The sequence below is a fragment of the Helianthus annuus genome, chromosome 5, assembly GCF_002127325.2.
Source record: "Helianthus annuus cultivar XRQ/B chromosome 5, HanXRQr2.0-SUNRISE, whole genome shotgun sequence".
Lineage (NCBI taxonomy): Eukaryota > Viridiplantae > Streptophyta > Magnoliopsida > Asterales > Asteraceae > Helianthus > Helianthus annuus.
The window spans coordinates 156050900-156077382 of record NC_035437.2 but is presented as its reverse complement, the minus strand read 5'-3'; the positions used below and the strand labels follow the sequence as shown (position 1 = coordinate 156077382).

The window sequence follows — 26483 nt, the reverse complement described above, 5'->3', positions numbered from 1 at the left end:
TACTGATCTGAACGTTGTAGGCCTCGATGCTTTAACGCTTGCCTTAATCTGAGGTGCCAACCCCCAATAAAACGGGCAATCCTTTTCGGTTCTGGGGTTACCAGGTATGGAACCATTCGAGATAGAGTATTGAAAGTGGTGAGGTATGCCTGGCAGTCTAGATTTTTCATCACCAAAGATACGAAGTCTGACTCGATCCTTTCAACTTCGTGTTGTGGGCAAAAATTCTCTTTAATAAGGGCTACGAACTGATCCCATGACATACTGTAAAGTGTGGCCTTCCCGACAGCTTGTAAGAGAGATTTCCACCACGCCAGTGCGTCCCCTTTGAATGATTGGGATACGTACTTCACTACATCTCGATCAGCACACCCGCTGATATCTACAACTGTATCCATTTCGTCTAACCAGGTCATGCAGTCGACCGCTCCCTTTTCCCCAGTAAAGTCTCTGGGTTTACATGAGACGAAGTATTTATACGTACAGGACTTTCTGTGCGATTCATGTTTCTGCTCGATCTCCTTTTTCGGGATACTGCTGTGGTTGGAGGAGTGATTATCCTCATCATTCTTCTTTGGCTCGTCTTTCTTAGATGCATCCTTCTTAGAGAGTGGTTTGGTATGAGCCTCAGAATGATCCTTGGTCTTGGAATGTGGCGCGGACCGGGCCCTACTTCGGGTCCTACTTGGTTCACTATATTGCCTTTCAATGGCTTTTGCAACAGCATTTTCTACTAATGCTTGCAGCTCCGCACCAGTTATATGTATTCTAGTGTTATCTGGTCCTTCCTCGGAGCGACTGTTTACTTCTTTAGACTTAGCCATGTGGTTTTAGGTGCTACATAAAAGTAAGGACAAGGTCTATTTAGAAACCTAACAGTATTATCGTTCTTGACGATTTATTAACCATGGTAATAAGAGCCATATTAGTTAATTTAATTAATTTCATTCAGGACTTTTTATTAGCAACTTTACCCTAGAATGAAATATATATATTGGCACAATAGGCCTAGTCACTTGGACAATTTCTAAATTTTGAATTCAGATTTTTATAGGATTAGGATTGTATAATTAAAACAAATAAATCCTTTGCTTGGCAGGGAGTCTGTAAACCACGGCTGCCTTTTTGTTTTATATGACATTAGTCATAACCCGTAGGCATCAAGTCACAATCAGATACATATAGAATACAAATTTTTGGATAATTTATTAAAAGGGTGACATGTGTGATTTTGCGGGTCACACTAGCCAAGAGTGCTAACATGTTCACAGATGTTAACAGAGATTGAATCTTTTTAACAGGTTCTACCATATTGGCCAGGTCTTTAATATGACATTCAAGCTAGGTTTTACCTTTTTTAAGATTCTTATTATTAAAATGGTAAATTAAAATAAAAATTGCTATTTTTCATTTATTCGTATTTTATATTTATGCATATAATCTAAAAATGAAAAACTTAAATTAACCATTTCAAATAGAATTAACTAACAAAAGTTTGCCCTAAACGGGACTTTTACTCAAATAACATACCCACGCAGGGGCTAAACTAACAAACAAACCCTCGCAGGGGTTAAACAGAAACAACATACCCACGCAGGGGTAGAACAGAAAGGAAAAACATACCCACGCAGGGGCAGAGTACAGAAATAAATGTCCTTGCAGGGACATGATTAAATAACTAGCAAACAAGGATTTAGTAGTCATTCTTGCCTTTTCCCTTGATCAAATCCACCATTCTTAAACATCCCACGATTATGCCGACGATCTTCCCGCAATTCATGCCGCAATTCACGTCGCACATCATTTATCCCTTGAAGGATTTCTTGAACTTGCGGTGGCGACATCATTGGTGCCGGGGGTGGCATCTGATATTGCGGTGGTTGAGGAGGCTGCGGCTGCTGATATCCATATGATGGGTATCCATAGATCGACTGTCCCGTAGTCCAGGGACCTCCAAAAGTACCCTCCGGATTGAGAGAGTTGTAGTTCGCGGCTACCCAGTAGGGATCCTCTGTATAGTTATAACCTGGGGGAAAAGTCGGCTCGAAGGGGTTATATGCGGCCGCGCTAGTATAAGCGGGGATTGGATTCCCAAAATCCTGTGGTGGTGGTGGCGCGATTGGCGCAGATGTTACCTCTGAGACAGGGTGTGAAGATTCTCCCATCTCTGGTTCTTCATGCAGTGGCGAGTATCGGCTGCTACCTGAATGTGGAGGGGTGCCGATGCGTATTCCCCCTCGTGTGGACATACGAGCGTTCCTTCCTCTTCGCCTCGGAGGCGGAGGAGGCAAAACCGGAGGTGGTGGCGGTGGCGGTGTGACCACGTCGCGCCAGAAACCCTCAGAAGGATTCTGCTGCTGCTGAGGCTGCTGCTGGGGCTGCTGCTGGGAGTGCAATGGAGAGCTGTGATGCGACTGGTGTAAGGGGGAGTTGTGGTAACTAGGGGTAAATACCCAGTCATGCTGCTTGAATCTCTCCTCATAACTGTCGGGACCATGGTAAGGTGATCCCACAAACGGTGACCCATCTGAAATCTCGATGGGGTGGTTCGGTGTTCCGGACGGTGGCATGGAAGGATCGGTATCCTCATCGATATCCATCTCGTTGCCACCCGGAAAGTGGTCTTCCGGTCCAAGTGGGTTATGACCCATTGGTTCTCCCAAGTAATCATCAGGGTTGAACAGGCCCTGAAAGACAGGTGCTGGGTAATCAAAAGGTGATTGGTGGTTTTGGAGAGGTATGTAGGATTGATGGGAGTTGTGAGGCTCATTTTCTGAATGAGGCCCAAAGGAGTGTGGGACAGAAGGTGAGGTACTCAGTGAAACTGAGTGCCTGGCGGGTTCAGCGAAAGATCTCCAAAGGTTTCGAGCATCTGCGTTAAGGGATCCTGAAGGCGTTCGCCTATGCGAAGGGCTGGCTTCATGATCATGTGAGGTTGCGAATGCTCCTTGTCCCCTTCCTCTTCCTCTTACACGTGGCGGCATCTTGAGCCTGTCAAAAATCAAACAAGTGGCACAACATATTATATAAGACAAAGTTAGAAAATAAAATAAATTTTAGATATTTCCTAAGTTCTTTGTCTAGACTCGAGAATCGAGGAATGTGCAATTGTGTAACTGAGATTAAACACAAAAGGCTAGTGTTTAATTCACTCAGAGTTGGCTCTGATACCAACCTGTCACACCCCTAATTTCCACGTGTCACCGGTGGGCCCGGTGGGGAGTATAGTGACGTAGTTGGCATCATCATAGACAAACAACACAATGTATAAATGCACAGCGGAAGCAAAGATAGATTCATTTCAACTTTAATAGAATGTAATATTAAATATCACTAGTAGTTGAAACGGATCCACAGGCGGATCAAAAATAAAATAAGATATTGTTCAACAGTTTTATTGTCATCCAAGCTTGCGAGACTTATTGTGGACGCTCTAGAAGACAGCCAGCCTATTACGTGTAGTACCTGCACTTAACCTTTTGGGAAAAATACGTCAGTTTACACTGGTAAATACAATTTAACTGACTCATTTTGAAAATGATTGAAAATTTATTTAAATGCACATGGCATAAAATATTTTTATAACTTGGGATAATTATACAATATAATCTTGTAAGGGATTTACATGTTACTCCGCGTTCAGTAGCCCGATCCGTAGACCGGGTTAAAGATTAATAGACACACCACAATATAGAGTTATACACTGACGGGTGTACGCCTACACCCCGTGCTCAGGTCGTGGCCATCTCGTAAGATGATGCCAAGGATATCCGGGACATGGTCATTAACCCCCCAAAGGCTTTAAGCAATAAAACACCTTCAAAACAACGTCATCTCAATAAATTTAACCACTATTCGATTAAAGAATTCAATGCCGGACCAAGCGGTATTTTATATACCGTACCCCAAGCCCGTATAGGGAAAATAAGTTAAAAAGTATTTACCTTGGTAAGTATGAATCACAATTAGCAAGTGGAGGTAGCTTTTACTGGGTCTCCTATTCTGGAACAAAGGTTTATAATAACCTATTAGATTCCTAACGGGTCTTTATTTAAGCCTAAGCTTAAACCGGTTAGTTTTAAGGACGATACGGTTCAAGCGCACGATTAAGCGAAGACCAGATAGAATGTGATTTAGACCCGACAAGTTTGAATACTTGTATAATTTGGGTATGCTAAATACATTCTGGATTTTGAGACAAAAATGATAATGTTTGACCCGTTTCGGTCAATTTATGCAAACTAGTTACATAAACCGAACCGAACGCTAAAAGAGCGTTACGGGTAACCATAAGAGTCATATGCAAGTTCCCTGAGATAATATGCTTTAAATATGTTATAATATCAGTAAGATAACTTCTATTTTGCCCCATACGGAAATAAACTCAATTTACGCCTCATAAGGGCATTTTGGTCATTTAAAAGATTATAAAAGAGTTAAATTGGAAATCTGAGTTACAGGTCTGATTTATACAGTAAATATACTAAATTTGACATATTATAACAGTAGGGTATGACCCATATACAAAACTTATCATTTAAAATCGAACTATGCACCTTAGGGGTATTTTGGTAATTTCACAAAGGCTTAAACGGTCAAAACTGGAAACCTGAGTTCAAAAACTTATACTTACTGTTATTATATAAAAATATGCTAAATACATCAGTAGGTATAGTCCTTATACGTTTAATATGGTTATAGTACCTACTATGCGTTAAAAACGCTTAAAGAGGCGATTTAGAGCCGTTTACGGGTTTTCAAAAGAAAGCTGATATTTTTACATTTCCAGAATGCTCAAAATAATTCATTTAACAAATAAAATCAGTAGAAAAAGGTTTGGGGTCAAAAGGATTTATAAAACTCATTTTATGGCTTAAAAGGTCAAAACCGGTATTAACCGAATTAAACCTAGAGACCTATGATTCGATCAGCCAAAAATTAAATAAAAATCTTCAAAAATCCCAAAATATTATATAACATCATTTGGTAAAAAGTTTGGTACCAAAAAGTGGGCTTAAATAGGTTATATGCTAATTACGCCATTTATTTAACATAAAGCTTTAGATTTACGATATCGGACATAACTCTAAATCTGGACCTCCAACTGATATCAAATTTTAGGTGCAAGTTTATAAATCAGTAATAAAGGTTTCTACTCTTTCATTTTTCCAAAAATCACGTTTTATAGCAAAAAGGGCAAAATAGTCATATTTAAGCATAAACCGATAACATGCATATGAATCGGACGAGAGTTGAATCAAGTCTTAAAATCTCAGAGAGTTGCACATAAATAAAAATGGTCCAAAATAAGCTCTAAGGCAGATCTCAAACATGCATGCACGGATCCGAATCGAGAGTCAAAGAAAAAGTCATTTTATAAGACTTTCGGTTCCGATCCGGGATTATACTAAAAATTGTCGAGTTGATCATGATAAAACATATTCTTACATTCATTATAAAGTTATTTTGATGATCAAACTGATTGCATGTAATCTACATTACCATTTATGATAAATTTTGCATAAATGCATTCTGTTGACTTTTCAAGAACAACTTTGACTCGACAATAATCATGCTTAGAATGGGAATCAGAAAATACCCTTTTGAGGGTTTGTTTCCCACATAAATACCAACTTGTAGGTACTTTCAATTTGAGAAATGACTGAGCCATTTTCGTTTAATCAAAAAGTCAAACTAGAGTTACGACGGATTGACTTTCGGCTAATAATCTAAGCTAGAACGAATTAGAGAAGGTTATGAGTGCTTACAAGAGTCCTAGTGAAGCTTAGAGATCACTATTAAGCAGCCTTGTCGTCCAGAAAAGCTCCAGGAGTTGCCTTGTGAATTTTGAGAGCTCAAGTGTTCTTGGTTACTAACTCAAGACCTCAATTGTGGTGATTTTGATCTGAATTTAAGGTGTTTCAGGAGTTGTAAGAGAGTCACAAGTGTCCTTACATGCATGAGAGTTGATTGGTGAGTTTGGGAGGTGCTGAAAGCTGTCATCAACTCACAAAACGGACTCAACAGCTGCTGTTCGTGAATTTCTGGAGCTGGGCGTGGGTCGCGGCCCGCTTAAGGGTGCCCAGGCGGGCCGCCTGGGCTTGCAGATCCACAAAATTTTGTTTAAATGTTGCAGTTTGGTCCCTGGTCTTTGGTTACGAGGTTTTGGCCGTTTATCTTGATCCTTAGACCCTCTAACTTGATTTTTAAGGACCTTGGGACTTTTACCAACATGGTAAAGTCCTCGGTTAACTTTGCGCTCACCCGAAAAGTCATGAAATTCGACGTTGACGCTTTTAACCCTTTATGTACGGTTTTGGCCATAACTTTCTCATATGATAACGAAACTTCATGAAATTTTTACCACATATTCTAGTGAGTATATTTTATCATTACAAAGCTTCGGGGCTGCCAAAAGATCACTCAGAGGTATAAATTCAACATGTTGACACTTTTAGCCCATGTAGTTTGTAATTCCTCACTTTCGTGCATTTTCCGCTTCGTATGATCCATGATTTATCCGTTTAGGGTTATAAACACTATGTAGGGTTATTTTAGAGTCTATTTATCCAATGTTGACACTTCGGACCCTTATATTCCATAGTTTCACTTTTTGTCAACTTTAATCCCTCTAAAGTATATTTTCACATATCCAAAGTCTATGACACGTGTCAATGCATTATTGGGCGTAATTTTTCGAGGTGTTACATGTAACCTGACATGTGTTCATGTATAACATGTGTTAAGCCCCTGATAGAATGATATATAACGTGTGTTAACCTTTGTTAATTTAAAAAGTATGTACAAAGGACAAAAAGAACATGATTACTTCTTTGACCATGTGGATAAATGTAGACCATGTATTTTATTTCATTTGACTAGATTGACATTCGAAATCATTGTGAAATTCTATGAAGCCAAAGATCAACCATTGATTATGTTTTATTAACTAGATCTATGGTTGTCATTTAATTGGTATATTTATAACATTTAAATAAACCAGTAGTTCAAAAGCAAACATCCTGAACCATGGCGCCAACACGGTACAAACACACAAAACTTTTATTTGTAGTTTTCCAAACAGAGATTCCTGCATTTGTTTTCTATTTTGCTGAGTGTACAACAATGACGAAATTACGTAGGGGATGACTGAGTACGAGTGCAAAAGGAGCAACATTTGAGAATGGCACATGGTACACACAAACAAAAATATAACGTGTGTAACATACGTGTTTTCATTAACATGTATTAAGTTCCCGATATACACGAAATATAACGTGTGTTAACATGTGCAGCCAGCAGGAGGATGGCATGTAAATGTGCAATATGATTAGCGGATCACGTATTGTAACACATTTATAGGTAGCTTGGGAATAAATAAAATGAAACGCCGTATTTGTTCCTTCAATGGAAAAATGACTTTCCCCAGTAGTACCAGGGGATAGTTGGTGGCTCTTGTGTTAGTGGTTCATGTGTATAACGTGTGTTAACATGTACAGACAGCAGGAGGATGGCAGGTAACGTGAAATATGAATAGCGGACCATGTATGGTAACACATGTATAGGTAACTTGGGAATAAATAAAATGAAACGCAGTAATTTTTCCTTCGATGGACAATGACTTCCAGAGGATATTTGGTGGTTCATGTGTTACTGGTACGTGTGTATAAATTCTTAGGTGGTTCATGTGTTACTGGTACGTGTTGTTGAATCCAAAAAATATCATTTTTGTTTCTCTAAGGCCGAATGGATCGCACGATGGAAAAATGACTGCCCCCAATAGTTGGTCAGATACTAACATGTGTTAGTGTACATGTAAGGTCACATTTGTTTTCATTAACATGTGTTACGTTTATGTCAGCGTTTGTTTTCACATTTGTTTTCATTAACATCTGGAACATTTTTAACAACACGTCCTAGATAAAATAATAAGAGTCTCACATTACATATTACTAGTAACCAAGGTTAACACACGTTATATATCGTTCTAACAGTGGCTTAACACAAGTTATACATGAACAGATGTCAGGTTACATCATGGTGTTCTGTTACAGCATGAACCACTAACACATGTTATAAATGAACGAAGAGTTCCTTCCCAAAAAAATGTGACCAATTGAATATCTTTATTTTTAACACATGTCCCCGCATTAACGTCGCCTACATCCATCCAGCTTGTCGATTGAATATCTTTATTGGTCTGTTTCTATAAAGCAACACACGTTATATATCATTCTAACAAGGGATTAACACATGTTATGGGTCTGTTTCTGTACTATAACGCACAAAAATAGTTACTATTCAGATCAAAAGCCCAAAACAAACCAACCTAACTAACAAAAAACAGTTACTATTCAGATCAAAAAGCACCAAACAAGGCAACCAAACCAACCAAAAAAAAAACAGTTACTGTTCAGATCAAAATCCCCAAACCACCAAACACATTTTTTTAACACAAAAATAACTAATCCATGGATCAAAATCAAACGAGTTTGAAACCAAAACAAGTAATCCATGAATCAAAATCAAAATTTATAAACACCAGAAGAATGAAAACCAAATTAAAATCAATAGTATTGAAATTTATTACCTATAAACGTCATTCTTTTTTTTTTTTTTGAAACAATAATCAATGATATTGAAAAATAATTAATCTTTTGGCAACATTCTTAATTCTGGAAAAAATAAAACCAATTGTGAAGAACGAAAATCAAAGTAAATGACAATTAAAAATCAAAACTTACTTATTATTGACAGGATCTTGGTTCTTCGATTCTTCGACAGTATCTTGGTCCAAGTTTTCTATTGAAAATGAATATAACTGAAAGCATATTGAACCAAATTGGAAAATAGTAAATTACCAAGAGCAATTAGACCGAGAGGAGAGAGAGCACCGGAGAAGAAGTCCGGTGAGTTTCGCTGGAGAAGGTGGTTGCTGGTGGTTGTTGTTTATTGAGGAGAGAGAGGGTCGGAGAAGAAGCCCGGTTAGTTTCGCCGGAGGAGGTGGTTGCTGGTGCTGGTTGTTTGTTTCTCCTGGAGAAGATGGTTGCTGATGGTGGTTGTTTCTCATGTTTGTTTGTCTTCAAGATTGGGGTAGAAGAAATGAGAAAGAGAAAGAGGTAAGAGAAAGATGAGGAGTGTTATGGTGATTTGATTGCACTGATAGTACTTTCCAATTCAAAAGGTGATTCTTCACTACCCAAAATGCCCTTATAATTGTACCAACATGGAGTATTTTAATGTTTTAAATGCTAAAAGTTGTCTAAACAAATCATGACCCTTAATCTATTAAGATGAAACAAGATCAATGGACCACATAGAGTTTCCAAAGTTTTTTAAAAAAGATGGGGTTTCTTATAGAGCCCACCCCTATATATATATATATATATATATATATATATATATATATATATATATATGTAAAATGGTATGATGATCACAATAAACCAAGAACAACAAAGAAATAGCGACAAAAGGTGACCAAAACTTTTATTATTTCCCAAACCAGAAAACACCCCCCCAGAAACCCTATATCTCACAAATGATGAGATCTGAAACAATACAACAAAGAAGATGATCAACTGATGTATATCAGTTGATCTATACAAATCAACAGTACAGAATAGATCTCACAAGAGATCAAACAACCACAAACATCACAGATCTTCAAATGATCTGAATCAACCAAACCCTAATCGCCTGAGAGATGAAAGAGAAAGAAACTTCCAGATTGTAACACGAGTTCATTGTTGAAGCCCCTTTTATATCAAAAATATCTTCATTTTAAGTATCAACCTTCAACTCTTCAGTTGTACACTTAACCCCTCAGAATATTACAACTTAGCCCTTCAAGAATATAAAGTGCTGCATACATCTCACAATATCAGTTAGAACATTATAACAACTTTATAACAAGTAACAAAATATGTTGCAACATGAATTAACATGTGCTACTTATTTTAACATGCCCCCATAATTCATGTGGCAAACATGTCATAAAGACCTAAGTTTTCACAAAGAGTTTGATGTTGGTTTGCATTCAAACCCTTTGTGAATATATCAGCCACCTGCACTTCTGTACTGACTTTTTCAGGCTCAACAATACCTGCAGCAATTTTTTCTCTTAAAAAATGTAGATCCAATTCAAAATGCTTTGTTCTCTCATGAAATACAGGATTTTGAGAGATTGAAATAGCAGATTTGCTATCACAGTACAGTTTAACAGGCAACTTACATGAAATCTTTAACTCAGTTAAAACATTGATAATCCACATAATTTCACAGGTAGCTGAGCACATTGCTCGGTACTCAGCTTCTGCAGTAGACCTAGAGACAACATTTTGTTTTTGCTTTTCCAAGAAACAAGTGTTTCTCCCAAAAAAATGCCATACCCAGTAACTAACCTTCTAGTCTTAAGGCATTTAGCCCAATCTGAGTCCACAAATCCAGTTATAACCACATTTTGAGATTTTTTAAAATTAACTCCTTTTCCAGGAGATAATTTTAAATATCTCAATAATCTTAAGGCTATATCAAGATGGACTTGAGTAGGACTATGCATGTATTGACTTAAAAACTGAACAGCATAACTGATATCAGGCCTAGTTAAAGACAAGTATATCAGTTTTCCTACTAATCTTTGAAAACCATTAACATTTTGTAAAGTTTTTTGATCGCTTTTACATTTGCTTGTAACCAAAAAACTTTGCTCAATTGGTGTTGCAACAGGTTTGCAACCCAAATAACCAAACTCATCTAGCAATTCAAGACAGTACTTTCGTTGAGACAAACAAATACAACCATCAGTATATAACACTTCAATTCCTAGAAAATACCTAAGCAAACCAAGATCTTTAATATGAAAACTTTCTCTTAATCTTTGTTTAACATTTTCTATTTCAAACTTGTTATTTCCAGTGATGACAATGTCATCAACATATACAAGCAAAATAACAAACACATTTTGTTTTGACAGCACAAACAACAAATAATCACAAATGTTTTGTACAAACCCCATAGCAGTTAACACAGAAGTTAACTTTTCATTCCATTGTCCTGGGGCTTGCTTAAGCCCATACAATGATTTTACTAGTTTACACACTTTTTTATCATCTTTTGAACAATAGCCTTGTGGTTGTGTCATAAAAAGATCTTCAGACAATGTACCATATAAAAAAGCATTATTAACATCCATTTGATACAATGGCCAATAGTTTATTAACAGCCAACTTTAACACAATTCTAACAGTAGTCATTTTAACAACTGGTGAAAAAGTTTCACCAAAATCAAGCCCCTCTCTTTGGTTAAACCCTTTGGCAACCAATCTAGCTTTATATCTTTCAACTTCCCCATTAGCCTTATATTTTACCTTATAGACCCATTTACAGCCTATTGGTTTTCTATCTTTAGGAAGATCAACTAATACCCAAGTATTATTTCTATATAAGGCTTCCATTTCACTATTCATAGCATCAACCCACTTATCATTTTTAGCAGCTTCATTATAACAGGTAGGTTCAACTACTTTATTCAACGAAGCAACAAAACACATATTTTCATAAGACAAGTTTGCATAATTAACAACTTTTTCAACTCCATATTTAACTTTACCCTCAACAACAAAATCACCAAATTTTCTAGGCAAAACAATATTTCTAGAAGATTTTCTAACACTAGTATTACCCTCAGATTGGTTGGTCTCAACATTTGAAACTATAGTGTCCTCTGCCCTCTCATTTGTATCATGTCCACTACTGCCCTCCTGTTCAATTTGCAGAGTCATCTCAACACCTGATACAGGGGCTGATGTAGAGGGAGACAATGGTTGCTGATCATCACTAATAGGTGATGTGTGTAAAATGCAACATATAAATCACATCAGTTAAGGCATAAAACTAACCCTTTTTAAGTACTAATGTTGGAAAAAGAGTGTTTTTGTCTTTCTTTTGTATTTTCAGGATGAAATGAGCTCAAAATCACAAAAGAAGCAAAAAGACAGCTAATTCTAGCATAAATACAAGAAAAGGAATAAAAGTAGACTGCCCGGATCCTCAACGGCACCTCCCAAGGCAAAGAAGAGAAAACAGAAGACTGAACACGCCCCGTGTCCAGCGAACACGGGGCCGTGCCCAAGAAGCAGCAGAAAAGACAAACCAGTAGAAGCTTCCATTGCCCACCACGGGGCCGTGTCCAGCGGACACGGGGGCGTGGTGAAAGTACAGCAGGCGCATTAATTGTAATTGCGAATTACAATTAATGAAGAGAGAGAATGTCAGACGGGCACGGGGGCGTGTCCAGCGGACACGGGGCCGTGCCCAGCCTTCTGTTCAGCCTATAAATAGGGGTGCTTGGTTTCATTCCATCTCATCCCTTGGCACACCACCTCTCTCACACTTCATCCACCACCCACCACCACCATAACACCATCATCCACCACCATCATCCATTGTCCATCATAGAGTGTGTGAGTCGTCTCGGGATCCAAGATTGATCGTAAGAGTTCTTGACAATCAAGGCCATGTTTGCCTAAGTCTCTTACATCACTTGGTGAAGACAAGTGTTTAGTATAATACTTTTTATTTTTAATCTTTTGCACTTTTTATTTGGTTTTGTATTAATGACTTTAATAACTAGTTACTTATGTTGAAGGTGATCTTTCCTCATCGTTTGTCCGTGGTGTCTTGGCGTTATTTTACTGTCTATATAAAATAAAAGATTTTCACCATTCATATCTCCACGGTCTATATGGAGGTATGTTGGCTACCTGGTCGGGGGTTAAGGGAACGGTTTGGTAAGGGTCTTGCCCTTGTTCAGCGTTTAGAGGTCCTGCTTGGGACCTGGGTCAAATTTAGTAGGATCTCCTTCAATGCCCATAGGTATTGGATGGCGGGGATCCAAACTCTTTGACCCCCTCATAAGTTAACTACTATTAATACTATAACCCGGCTGTTTAGGACTGTATCCCTGCTGACTCAGACTACTTAGCCGAGGGTAACGTCACCGCCGAAAGCGGGGCCTACCACAATTTGCATTAATAACTTAATTCATTATCTTTCAATAATCCGACCCTTTAGGATTGTATCCTTGCTGACTCAAACTACTGGGTTGAGGGTAACGTCGCCTTCAAAAGAGGGGCCTACTACAATAACTAAGATAATCTCTTAAACAAGTGCAAAAGTGCGAAAATAATCAAAGGTTATACTAACACACGTGTCGGATCCAAGTGATTCATCTTGTCTATCTGTTTTTATTTTATTTTATTTTTCAGCATTTAGTTAGTTTTTATTTTTCTTAGTTTAAAACATTTTTCTCACTTTTTGATTTGATTAGACGTTGAGGATAAACCGATATTAAAAGCTCTTGTGTCCTTGGACGACCTCGGTATCTTACCAACACTATACTACATCCACGATGGGTGCACTTGCCCATATGTGTGTTTAGTGTTAGTAAATATCGTGTTTTATAAATTTAAAACTTGGCTAAAAGTGTAAAAAGGGGCTTAAATATACATCTAAAATATAACACACCGACACACATCAAGTTTTTGGCGCCGTTGCCGGGGACACAAGGATTTTAAGAAAGTTAGGAATCAATGGCCTAATCATATTTTTATTTTTTTCTTTTATTTTTAGGATTTTTCGTAGATTTTCAGCTTCTGCAGAGCTCAGCACAGGGTCGTGCCTGCTGAACACGCCCCTGTGCTCAATCATTGGAACTGGCAATCCTGTTCTAAGTCAGACAGTAAGCTGAACACGGGGCCGTGTCCACTCAACACGCCCCCGTGCCCAAGATTCTCTTACTGAAAACAGAACCGTTAGATCCCGGCGGTTGGTAATTTCTGACACAAACATGAGTGATAGTAATTCTTTTTACTTTCGGCACTCTTATGGTATGTGGTGTCGATTATGTGGAGGCGAACATGAGGAATTAAAATGTTATTTTCTCAATTATAGGCCCCACTATATAGACCCACCGATTCCTTGTAACCTTAAGAGGGGCGAAAGTAAAAATAAGCACTATCTCTCCCTCGAATGCGCCCAGCCAGATATTCTAGGAGAAATGCTCCTTGACGAGTTATTTCAACTAGAAGAACTAATTCTCAATTGGTCAAAAGAACTTAGGAAGGATTTTATAGATCCATCCCAAGATGATGACCATGAGGAAATGTTGGAACCGCATTCCGACAACCTCGTTGCTCCCGAAAATACCTTCATACCTAGAAAAGACGTGGACGATAGTCGTTCCTGTGTCGATTGTGCCGTGAAGGACTCCCCATCGACTTCGTTCGGTGCATACATAGACCTGAGTGATTCGGCATACACCTTCTTTAACGAGAGCCCGGAAAAGGGTTGGACTTGTCCACCTAGAATGAAAATAGGAATTACCCTCACCGATAACCTCTTGCGTTCTCGCCTTAGTATAGGACAATTAAGGTATCTTAGGCACTTTGGGGTTGTTCCCACAAATCAAGAACCACCCGATATAAATAAGCTCCTTAGTAGCAACAAACAGCCTCCCAACACGGGGCCGTGCCCGGTCAACACGCCCCCGTGTTCACTCAGAAGATTCTCTGCTGATTTTTGTCAGAATACGGACAAAGTGTGTCAGGATTTTCTCTGCACACGGGGCCGTGTCCAGCGGACACGGGGCCGTGTCCAGTGTGCTGTCGTTTTCTTTAAATGCAGCCTGATTCCTGCTCATTTTTGACCACTTCACTAAGCAGAGATTCCTGGGATCTTCACATATACCATCCTAGGTAAGTGCTAAAAGAAGGTTCCCAAGGACCATCTTGTCTTTTCCACTTTTGTTCATTTCTCCTTCTTCCAAAATTTTTCAAACATCTCCTCCATAGAAGTTTGGAAACCCCATGATTCCAATCTTCTATGTAAGGTTTGTAGGATTTTTGGCTACGGATTCTTGTTTAAAGTTAGTTCCATAACTTTGTTTTAAATTATCTAAGCTTAAACCACGGTAAAAGAATGTTACAATAATTTAAAACCCAAGAATCGTTAGACAAAAATCCTGCAGACCACTGAACACGGGGCCGTGCTCAGTGAGCACGGGGCCGTGTTCAAGGTACTGTTCTGCAAAAGTTTAGTTATCTTCGGTTTCTTTCACAGAAAATGGCCAGCAGGAATAGCGGATCATCTTCACGAAATAACCGAAATGGGAGAAGGTCGTCCACGGCAGAAGATTCCCTAGTAAACTACGTTTACGCTTTGAGGGAAGCCATAGACGAAATGACGGGAGTAGAAGAAGCATTAGTGGACCGTATTAATCATCTGACGGTAGGATTGGAGGGCTGTCTTCGAGAAGTAAACCTCCTGCACCAGAGGTTAAACCTTCTCGCTTCCCCGCCTTTGGTTCCCGTGATAACCCAAAGAGCGTGGAATGTAGTACCCGAGGTCATCATTCCGGCCGAATGGCACACCATGCACCAAATGCCTCAACCAAGGGTGGTGCAAGGAGTCCCGGTGAGCATTCCTCCTCAAGACACCGAAGAGAATGAAGCTACCTTCTACCTCCCAAGGGAGATAGAAGAATGGCTTTGAACGACAACCGAGGAGCCGTCGGCTAGAGAGTGTTACTACATCGGGAAGCTATTCCCGAAACTTTTCCTAAATAAGTAGAACCCTTATGATAACCTCATGTATCCCCTAATTATTTGGCTAACTTTATGTAATATCTCTCTATGTTTGCAATGTTATGATGGTTTTAAGATTTATGGTTGTTTAGCGAATAAAACACACTCATGGTGGTAATGGATGAAAAGGGGAACGAGAATAATGGACCCATGCACAAAGAACAGAGCAACCCGACACAAATCTCCATCACAGAAGGCTCAACACGGGCCGTGCCCAACCAACACGCCCCCGTGCTGAGCCCCTGCAGAAAAACACCCAGTTCAGGTAACTGGACACGGGTCGTGTTAAGCGGACACGCCCCCGTGTCCAGGCTTCTGTTTTAATTCTTTAATTTTCGTTACTGGCACTTGACCACGGGGCCGTGCCCGGTCACCACGGGGCCGTGTCCAGACTGCCAGTAACATAAATCTTTGCTTTTTAACTTACTTTTACACATCCTAATCAACCAAAAACCTTATTTTTGGACACATTGAGGACAATGTGTAATTTAAGTGTGGGGGGGATGCTAAAACCTTGAATTTTGCAAATCCTAAATACAAGCCTTACACAAAACTCTATTGGAACCGCTAAACACCCCTAATTTTTTCAAAAACTTTTTCATTTTTTTTTATCATTTACTTGTCTTAGTTTAAGTTGGGAATAACAAGTTCTAAAAAGGTTATATTTTTACAAATTTACAACCGATAGCGTCGTGATAACAAAGAACCAACATAAGAAAATTACGAAACGGCATAACAAGTCTAGTTAAAAATTCGATTATATATACTTGATCACATTAAAAACCCATTCCCACAAAAGTGAGTTTTGAGCCTTTATTGAGCATAAAGATATACATATTTAGACTAAATGCTCATTTTTCGTTTCTTGTGTGAATAGCCGCTTGGTTCTTACAACTCTAGAACTTGCCACGACGATACATTCCCAGTCCTTACCAACTTAAACCCAAGTAAGTAAGTGATGGAGGCATTAGGACTAACCATATTTTTCTTTCTAAACCATTATTTTTCTTTTTTTTTTTTACCACCTACCCAAAATCCCCCTAGATAGCCCCTTTGAGCCTAAACCTTTCATTTCATTACCCCAAAACTCTTTTTACCCACCAAAAACCCTTTTTATTTTTTTTACCCTTTATTTTAGTAACAAGCTCGGTTTTTCGTAAACTCGCCTTTTTATGTGAAAAAAAAATGATGATGAAGTGAAAAACAAACAAAAGCTATATAAAAGCTTGTTTGGAGAAATACTTCAAAATAAAAAAAAATCACTAAAAACAAGGTATGTAACGAAAACCGACGCTTTTTACGATTTTCGCCCTTTTACTAACCACTAACCCAAACCACCCACCTTTAACCCAAGCCTAACCCTTCACCCCAAAAGTCCTCTTGATATTTACAAAGGTAAAAAGTTAAAAAGGAGGAGGATTGATTGCTTGGCAAGCCTATGGAAGGCGTAAGTTCCATGCCGCTCTCGAGTGATTCACTAAAAATTACACCTTCGGCCGAGTGTTGAGTGATCCCCCGTGAGGTATGTGAACTTATATATAAATGGAATTTTAATAAGGCGTGCTATGCCCGAATAAGTAATCTATCTTATGAAACGTTCAAAATAAATCATAACGAATAGGATTGTAAATAAATAAAAATAAAACTTACAAAGACCTTGGATTCCCGACACTCTAGGACAAGCTAAAAACTTTCTCTTCTACCTATTCCATTTGGGAGTGTAAGCCACATTTAAAGAGTTTTGCTTGAGGACAAGCAAAAGTTCAAGTGTGGGGGTATTTGATGTGTGTAAAATGCAACATATAAATCACATCAATTAAGGCATAAAACTAACCCTTTTTAAGTACTAATGTTGGAAAAAGAGTGTTTTTGTCTTCCTTTTGTATTTTCAGGATGAAATGAGCTCAAAATCACAAAAGAAGCAAAAAGACAGCTAATTCTAGCATAAATACAAGAAAAGGAATAAAAGTAGACTGCCCGGATCCTCAACGGCACCTCCCAAGGCAAAGAAGAGAAAACAGAAGACTGAACACGCCCCGTGTCCAGCAAACACGGGGCCGTGCCCAAGAAGCAGCAGAAAAGACAAACCAGTAGAAGCTTCCATTGCCCACCACGGGGCCGTGTCCAGTGGACACGGGGGCGTGGTGAAAGTACAGCAGGTGCATTAATTGTAATTGCGAATTACAATTAATGAAGAGAGAGAATGTCAGACGGGCATGGGGGCGTGTCCAGCGGACACGGGGCCGTGCCCAGCCTTCTGTTCAGCCTATAAATAGGGGTGCTTGGCTTCATTCCATCTCATCCCTTGGCACACCACCTCTCTCACACTTCATCCACCACCCACCACCACCATAACACCATCATCCACCACCATCATCCATTGTCCATCATAGAGTGTGTGAGTCGTCTCGGGATCCAAGATTGATCGTAAGAGTTCTTGACAATCAAGGCCATGTTTGCCTAAGTCTCTTACATCACTTGGTGAAGACAAGTGTTTAGTATAATACTTTTTATTTTTAATCTTTTGCACTTTTTATTTGGTTTTGTATTAATGACTTTAATAACTAGTTACTTATGTTGAAGGTGATCTTTCCTCATCGTTTGTCCGTGGTGTCTTGGCGTTATTTTACTGTCTATATAAAATAAAAGATTTTCACCATTCATATCTCCACGGTCTATATGGAGGTATGTTGGCTACCTGGTCGGGGTTAAGGGAACGGTTTGGTAAGGGTCTTGCCCTTGTTCAGCGTTTAGAGGTCCTGCTTGGGACCTGGGTCAAATTTAGTAGGATCTCCTTCAATGCCCATAGGTATTGGATGGCGGGGATCCAAACTCTTTGACCCCCTCATAAGTTAACTACTATTAATACTATAACCCGGCTGTTTAGGACTGTATCCCTGCTGACTCAGACTACTTAGCCGAGGGTAACGTCACCGCCGAAAGCGGGGCCTACCACAATTTGCATTAATAACTTAATTCATTATCTTTCAATAATCCGACCCTTTAGGATTGTATCCTTGCTGACTCAAACTACTGGGTTGAGGGTAACGTCGCCTTCAAAAGAGGGGCCTACTACAATAACTAAGATAATCTCTTAAACAAGTGCAAAAGTGCGAAAATAATCAAAGGTTATACTAACACACGTGTCGGATCCAAGTGATTCATCTTGTCTATCTGTTTTTATTTTATTTTATTTTTCAGCATTTAGTTAGTTTTTATTTTTCTTAGTTTAAAACATTTTTCTCACTTTTTGATTTGATTAGACGTTGAGGATAAACCGGTATTAAAAGCTCTTGTGTCCTTGGACGACCTCGGTATCTTACCAACACTATACTACGTCCACGATGGGTGCACTTGCCCATATGTGTGTTTAGTGTTAGTAAATATCGTGTTTTATAAATTTAAAACTTGGCTAAAAGTGTAAAAAGGGGCTTAAATATACATCTAAAATATAACACACCGACACACATCAATAGGATCTTGAGCACCATTTGTACCCTCTTCATCATCGGGTATGTTAGAAACTTCAGATACAACATTGTCAAAAAAATTAACATGATTCAGCTGATTATCTACAGTAAGTTCTTGATTATATAGGTTGTTAATTTTAAAAGGATAGACATTTTCATAGAACTTAACATCTCTTGAAAAAAATATTTTCTTATTATCCAAACTCCACAATTTATATCCTTTTTTAAAAACTTGAATAACCAAGAAAAACACATTTTTCAGCATTAAAAGAAAATTTGTCTGAATCATGCAATATAATACTAAAACACAAGCATCCAAAGTTTCTAAGATGAGATAATGAGGGTTTAAAACTAAACATCATTTCAAAAGGACTTCTACCATTTAACACAGATGATGGCAACCTGTTAATAAGATATACAGCAGTTAAAACACAATCAAACCAAAACCTTAAAGGTAGTCCACCCTGAAACATCAAGGCTCTAGCAGTATTTAACAAATGTCTATGTTTCCTTTCCACTACTCCATTCTGTTGTGGTGTATAGGAACATGTTGTTTGATGCAAAATACCATTGGTTTTAAAGAAACTATTCATTTGACTGTTTACAAACTCTGTTCCATTATCACTTCGAATGATTTTAACTTTCTTTTTAAACTGAGTTAACACAAGTTCATAAAACACCTTTAAGTTTTCAAAAACTTCAGTTTTATTAGTTAAAAAATAACACCAAACTGCTCTAGAAAAATCATCAACAATAGTTAAAAAATACTTATAACTATCATAGCTTGTTACTCTATAAGGACCCCATACATCTAAGTGTATAAGATCTCCTACAGCCCTTGACTTGTGTTCACTTAAAGGAAAAGGAACCCTAACTTGTTTAGCCCTATGACAAATATCACATGGACCATGTTCACTTGAATGAATTTTAAGACTTTGTTTTAATACTGCTAACACCTGATCAGAAGGATGTCCTAACCTACTATGCCAAGTAAAAGACTGAACAGAACTATTAAAACAAGCATTAAACAGATTACCAGAATTGCCTACAAAATACAGGCCACAATTTTGACTACCACTCATCAGGATTTTCTTTGAACTGGAATCCTGTAACAAACAATTTGTTTCATTAAACATAACAGTGACATTATTATCTTTTGATAACCTATGCACAGATAACAGATTTACACTATACCCTGGAACATAGAAGACATCTTTTAATATTAACTCATTTGTTAATTTTAAATCTCCAATTTTTAAGACCTTAACATTAGTGCCATTAGGATGACTAACAATTATGTTAAACTCTGAAACAACAACACTATTTATTAAATCTTTGTCTGTTTTAACCATATGTTGACTAGCCCCTGAATCAACAATCCATCCATTCATATTAAAACCAACTGAGCTAGAACAACTAACAAAGTTTGAAATATTAACACACTCACCTCCTACATTCGGATTCTGAGAATCTGACACACTTTTTTCTCCAACTAAACTTAATAGTTTTACAATCTGTTCAGAGGTGAAAGGAAATCCAGAACTACCCACAGATGAAGAAACATTATTAACAGCATTACTTTTATTACCACTAGCCACATTAGACTTACCAGACTGATTGTTATTATTACTTCTTTTTTTAAACCCATATGGATAACCTATAATCTCAAAACATCTATCCACAGTATGTCCCAACATATTACAATGTGTGCATTTTAGATTTGAATTAGAGCCTTTATTAAATCTTTTCTTTTGATCAAAAGATTGATTTGTTCTAGACACAAATGCCACATTCTGAGTCTTTGACCCAGTACTAGACATTCTATGTGACTCTTCTCTTGAAACAACAGAGAAAGCCACTTTAACAGAGGGTAATGGTTCTCTTGTTAATAGATTTGTTCTGACTGACTGATAAACATCATCCAGTCCCATTAAAAACTGCATTAATTTTATTAAAGTTGAAAAATCGTTAAAATCTTTTGCAGCTTGACAAGAGCATGTAGGAAGATGCAACATAGCATCAAATTGTTTCCACATAGTTGTAAGCTTATTATAATATTCAGCAACTGAAGTACCATTTTGTGAAACACTATTAATTCTTTTATACAAATCATATACAATAGAACCATCAACCCTATAAAATGACTCTTTAAGATCAGTCCAGACCTCTGAAGCTAGCTTAGAAAACACTTGTCCTAAGAAAAGTTCCTCAGATATAGAGTTTAATAACCAAGTAAGTACCACTGAATTACACCTGTCCCACTGACTAGCTAACACAGAGTCACTCTCAGACCTAACACATTTTCCATCAATAAAACCATATTTGTTTTTTGCTTCTAAAGCCAGTTTCATAGCACTAGACCATACAGAATAATTTTCTGTTCCTTTTAGTTTGATATTAACAATTGTCAATGCACTTGAATCACTTGGATGCAGATATAATGGATCACCTATATCTAATTTTCCAATTAAAGTCTGAGAAGTACTACCAGTATCAATACCACCAGTCATTTTCAGTCAATCAATCAATACACACAAACAGAATACAGAACAGTTATCAACAGATAACAATCAAGAACACAATCACAAAGAATCAGCAAATACACACAAAACACAGAACAAATACCAAAAGATAACAGTCACAAACAATAACAAACAATAATACACTCACACACAGGCGAAACTGAGTCAGTGTCAAGATTCCAGGTTCATCACTCACAGATGCCTGGACATGTCTTAACTCAGAAGCCACTAACTATCAGTAAAAAAAAAAAAACAAATACAGATAATCAATAACAACAATCAATCAATGGTGCCGGTCCTCACTACCCCGACTTCAACTATTCAACCAACAACAAAAAAATTAAAGACAGAATGAAACAATCTTACAGAGGGTGCAATAAACTCCAAGCGGATCAGAACTACAGCCTTCACTTAGGGCTATAGTTACAGACCAGAAGACAAGAAACCAAATATACCCGGTCAGTTTGCTCTGTATCCTTCTAGGGTTACAGAGACCAACACGGATCTTCAATAGCAGCAGGTATCTCCAACCAAACACCACAACCCTAGTTTAGGGTTTCCAAATCTTCAGATCTATGATGACTCACAAGATAACAGTTTCTGAGATAAGAAACCTTCAAAAAATAACCCAAGATCAATCAATAATCAGAGATAATAAAAAAAACAGCGGAAAAACAAACAAGATCAAGAGCTTCTTTAAGCTCTGATACCATGTAAAATGGTATGATGATCACAATAAACCAAGAACAACAAAGAAATAGCGACAAAAGGTGACCAAAACTTTTATTATTTCCCAAACCAGAAAACACCCCCCAGAAACCCTAGATCTCACGAATGATGAGATCTGAAATAATACAACAAAGAAGATGATCAACTGATGTATATCAGTTGATCTATACAAATCAACAGTACAGAATAGATCTCACAAGAGATCAAACAACCACAAACATCACAGATCTTCAAATGATCTGAATCAACCAAACCCTAATCGCCTGAGAGATGAAAGAGAAAGAAACTTCCAGATTGTAACACGAGTTCACTGTTGAAGCCCCTTTTATATCAAAAATATCTTCATTTTAAGTATCAACCTTCAAGTCTTCAGTTGTACACTTAACCCTTCAGAATATTACAACTTAGCCCTTCAAGAATATAAAGTGCTGCATACATCTCACAATATCAGTTAGAACATTATAACAACTTTATAACAAGTAACAAAATATGTTGCAACATGAATTAACATGTGCTACTTATTTTAACAATATATATATATATAAATGGTTGAATATAATTACAAATTGAATCAAGCAATTCGTGATAAGACATTTTTATGTCGCATAATGAATGTGGTTATTAGCATGGATTGGTCATGCTAAACAATCCCGTTTACATATGAAAACACATCACCCTAGTATAATCTAACAAGGTATGCCTGAAAAGAATCTATGGTAAGAAAGGGAATTGGTTGGGAGAAGTTTTGGTTGTTGAATTTTGGCTTGAGTTGAAACTAATCCGGAAGGTATTTATATTGATAAGGACCCTAGGGATTTGGTGAAGCCCAATATGTTGTGGGTTGAAAAATTAATTGTCACATGGACCTAATTATAATATTACTTCTGAAAAATTAAAAAAAATGCTTAAAATTTAAAACCTCCAACTCAAACAATTTTTTTTTGAACGGCTCCAACTCAAACTATTACATATACCTAGTTATATTATATTATAATATTACACAAACTTAAATAAAGCAGTACGCAAACCTAGCATTGGAAATATTATAAACACTTAATTAAGCGTACATTTTCAACTAATGGGGTGGTGGTCCATTGGCAAAGGCAAAGCCTTTAAAAACACCAAAATTGAGAAGGGGAAGGTTTTGGATTCAAGTCCCACAGACAACAAGGGATTAAAGAAATTAGCGGTTCAAAACACACACACACACACACACAATAGCCCTGATACATGTTGTCCCAATCATTCCATCCGCCCTGCGGAGATGACACACTTCGTTCGCTGTCACAGTCGTCTGACCTATAATCCCGAGGTATGTGTCCATAGTCGGGAGTTGGAGGGGATGTTTGCTCACGGATTGGTGATCGTATTCTTCACTTGGGTCAGTTTCTTACCCTTCAGCCCAGCTGGGTACGACTTGTGTTGGACGAGGGGTTGGGGGGGGGGGGGTTGTACTGGAGTTTGTTTGACCGTATCCTAGTCGAAGTCGATGCAATTCGAGTTGAGCCATGCATTCGTCATAGTCTAGGTTCCACTCCTCGTCTGTGGTTCCATCCCAATCATAAAACCGCGGTGGTGAAGCGTTAAAAAGATTGGGATTTAGACGCGGTGATCGTCATGGCCTAGCTGTTGTCAGGTTGACTGTTGCCGGTGGAGGAGGGTAGACTGCTTCAGGTGGAGGATGGTAAACTGCAACAGGTGGATTGTTTGACGGAGAAGGCATAGAACACCGATCGAAAGATCGAACACGGTTCGACGTTCCGGCTACACCACTTGGATTATAACTACCACCCATATTTATTGGTAATGCTTTGATTTAGGAACGGACTAATGGGAATTGTGGGTGGTACTGTTTATAGGGCATGGAACCAGTTATTTATTTTTAATTTACATTTTTTAAAATTATTTTTGTTAGAAAACAATTGCACGTATATTGTTTATCTTATAATTTCTTTTATCGATACAAAACGGAGAAAGCAAAAAACAATTATAACAGGTTCGACACGTCAAATTCTAACCACTTGTCCCAAGACGTAGCTGGGAGTTTAGAGCGGTTCTTTAACCACAAAAAGGATTCTTCCTTAATCTGCTCCACAGTTTCTTGAACTCGGACGAACTTTCCTTCAAAGACCTTCTGGTTTCTCGCGTGCCAAATTCGCCAAAAAGACGCCTTCATAATGACATTGATCATTTTCCTCCATTGTTTTGGACCCGGGGCAGTCTCTAACACTTCAATCAGGCGTGGGACTTATTCGATATTAGGCGGCATAGAGACTCTTAACCCAAACGAAGATGTTCCACCAGATCGCTCTCGCCAGAATGCAGTTTACGAAGATGTTCCACCAGATCGCTCTCGCCAGAATGCAGTTTATAAAAGTGTGGTTGTTGTCTTCTACGCCATAACCGCAACGGTCGCAGGTCACATTCGGAAGAGATACACCTTTGTTACTCAGCTCTACTTTAGAAGGGAGTTTACCCATAGATGCCCTCCATGTAAGAAACTCGCTTTTAGAAATCGCCCAAGCGTTCCAATGGATGGAGTTTATCTTTATAATTTTAAGCATACACGTTATAAATGAAGGTATAGTGTTTTTCAACTCAAATTTTAATTATTACACAAACCAATAAAATACAATACTAGACTACACTGCCATGGATTTGTACTAATTTGAAACAGCGACATTCTGCAATGTATTGGAAGAAAACAGCGACATTCTTATACATTTATCTTCAAAACAGCGACATTCTTATACATATATGTTCAAAACAGCGACTTTCTTATACATATCTGTTTGAATCAGCGACTTTCTGAAGGTATAAGTATCAAACAACGACTTTGATTGAAAGTATATAACTGAAACGGCGACTTTTGGATGTCTTGGTTCATAACAGCGATGTTCAGAGACAATCAGAATGTTGACAGGTTTGCGGGAACATGGGCTTGAAAGTCGTTGTTTGGAACATGGACTTACCCATCAACACTTTGATATTTCATGCCCACCTAGAAGCACTCTTTTAAAATAACCATGTCTTCTGTTGTAAACATTGTATTCTTCAAAATAACCATTGTTTTCATATTAAAATTTAGTTATATATGTTTTGGAATAAATAGAATACCAATCTAATAAAATAAATTATTTTTACAATAAAGTTTTGTGAAAAATCATGTACTACCAGTCTACCAACATCAACGTATCAAAATTAAGCTACAAGGGGGCCAATCCAATACACATAATAAGTTATTGGGCTAAAAATAAACAATACTAAAAAGGAAAATTGGCCCCTCTTTTGGCCCATACAATTAGAGTTGACAAAAAAATCGGTTCGAGAACTGAAACTGGTAACCCAAGCCGACCCGAACCGGTATCTAAACCACGTTTTCCCGCAACTAGTCCCAAATTGATTAAAAACGTTGAACCCGCACCGGTTTGGCTCTGTGAACCTCAAAACCAACTTAAACCGGTTTTAAATCCAAACCGTTCCTAAAACCGCCGGTCAGTTTCAATCTAAAAAAACAACACCAGGTGTGTATATATACGTGTGTGTGTGTGATAAACCTTTATGAGTTAACATCAATGTATCAAACCGAGTCCTAATAACAACATTATGTAGTTCTTGTGTGAATTTAAATGAATCTAACTAGTGGTATACTCCCACGCGTCGCGGCGGACACTCGTTTTATTACGCGTGGGAAATTCGGTTGAAATCGATTCAGTTCGTTACGGTAGTGGAAACTGGTTTATTACATGCGGGAAATTCGATTGAAATCAAATAGGTTCATTATGGTATTGAGTTCATTACGGTGGCGGAAAATGGTTTATTACGCGGGGAAATTCAGTTGAAATCGATTAGGTTCACTATATAATATTGATTACGGTATTAAGTCTTATAATTTATAAAACTATAGAAAATAACACGCAAATTATTAGAAAGTTCATGTTTTACTTCACAAATTTTCTATCATCTCACATAATTACCATTTTTAATTTAAAATAACAATCATATATTAATTTATAAAACTCACATAATGTCTAGCACTACAAACATGTACAAACAACCAAGAAAGGATACAACTAAAAATAGCATAAACCACAACTAAAGCCACACTTACAACACCA

The 26483-nt window shown here is 37.8% G+C and overlaps 1 protein-coding gene and 1 long non-coding RNA gene across 2 annotated transcripts; both read right to left on the bottom strand.

The window, feature by feature from the left end:
• Positions 1 to 8136: 8136 nt before the first annotated feature.
• LOC110939268 lies at positions 8137 to 9145 on the bottom strand. The gene is made up of 2 exons (XR_002592119.2): positions 8862 to 9145; positions 8137 to 8206 (listed from the first exon to the last, which is right to left on the bottom strand). It is a non-coding gene; the product is annotated as an uncharacterized LOC110939268 (long non-coding RNA).
• Positions 9146 to 11183: 2038 nt separating this feature from the next.
• LOC110943757 lies at positions 11184 to 21624 on the bottom strand. Its single transcript, XM_022185491.1, has 6 exons — positions 20562 to 21624; positions 20302 to 20480; positions 19906 to 20220; positions 19683 to 19794; positions 19105 to 19168; positions 11184 to 11838 (listed from the first exon to the last, which is right to left on the bottom strand). Exons 1-6 carry the CDS (start codon positions 21622 to 21624, stop codon positions 11184 to 11186), a joined length of 2388 nt encoding a protein of 795 aa, XP_022041183.1.
• Positions 21625 to 26483: the final 4859 nt, after the last annotated feature.

Excerpts from the sequence above, each read along its gene's own strand:
- LOC110943757 (XM_022185491.1), bottom strand. The coding sequence starts at position 21,624 with ATGACTGGTGGTATTGATACTGGTAGTACTTCTCAGACTTTAATTGGA. Across the intron at positions 20,481-20,561 it reads TCAGAATCCGAATGTAGGAG|GGGCTAGTCAACATATGGTT; the intron begins GTGAGTGTGTTA and ends TTGTTGATTCAG. Across the intron at positions 19,169-19,682 it reads TAGTTTCTTTAAAACCAATG|TTTCTAACATACCCGATGAT; the intron begins GTATTTTGCATC and ends TTGTATCTGAAG.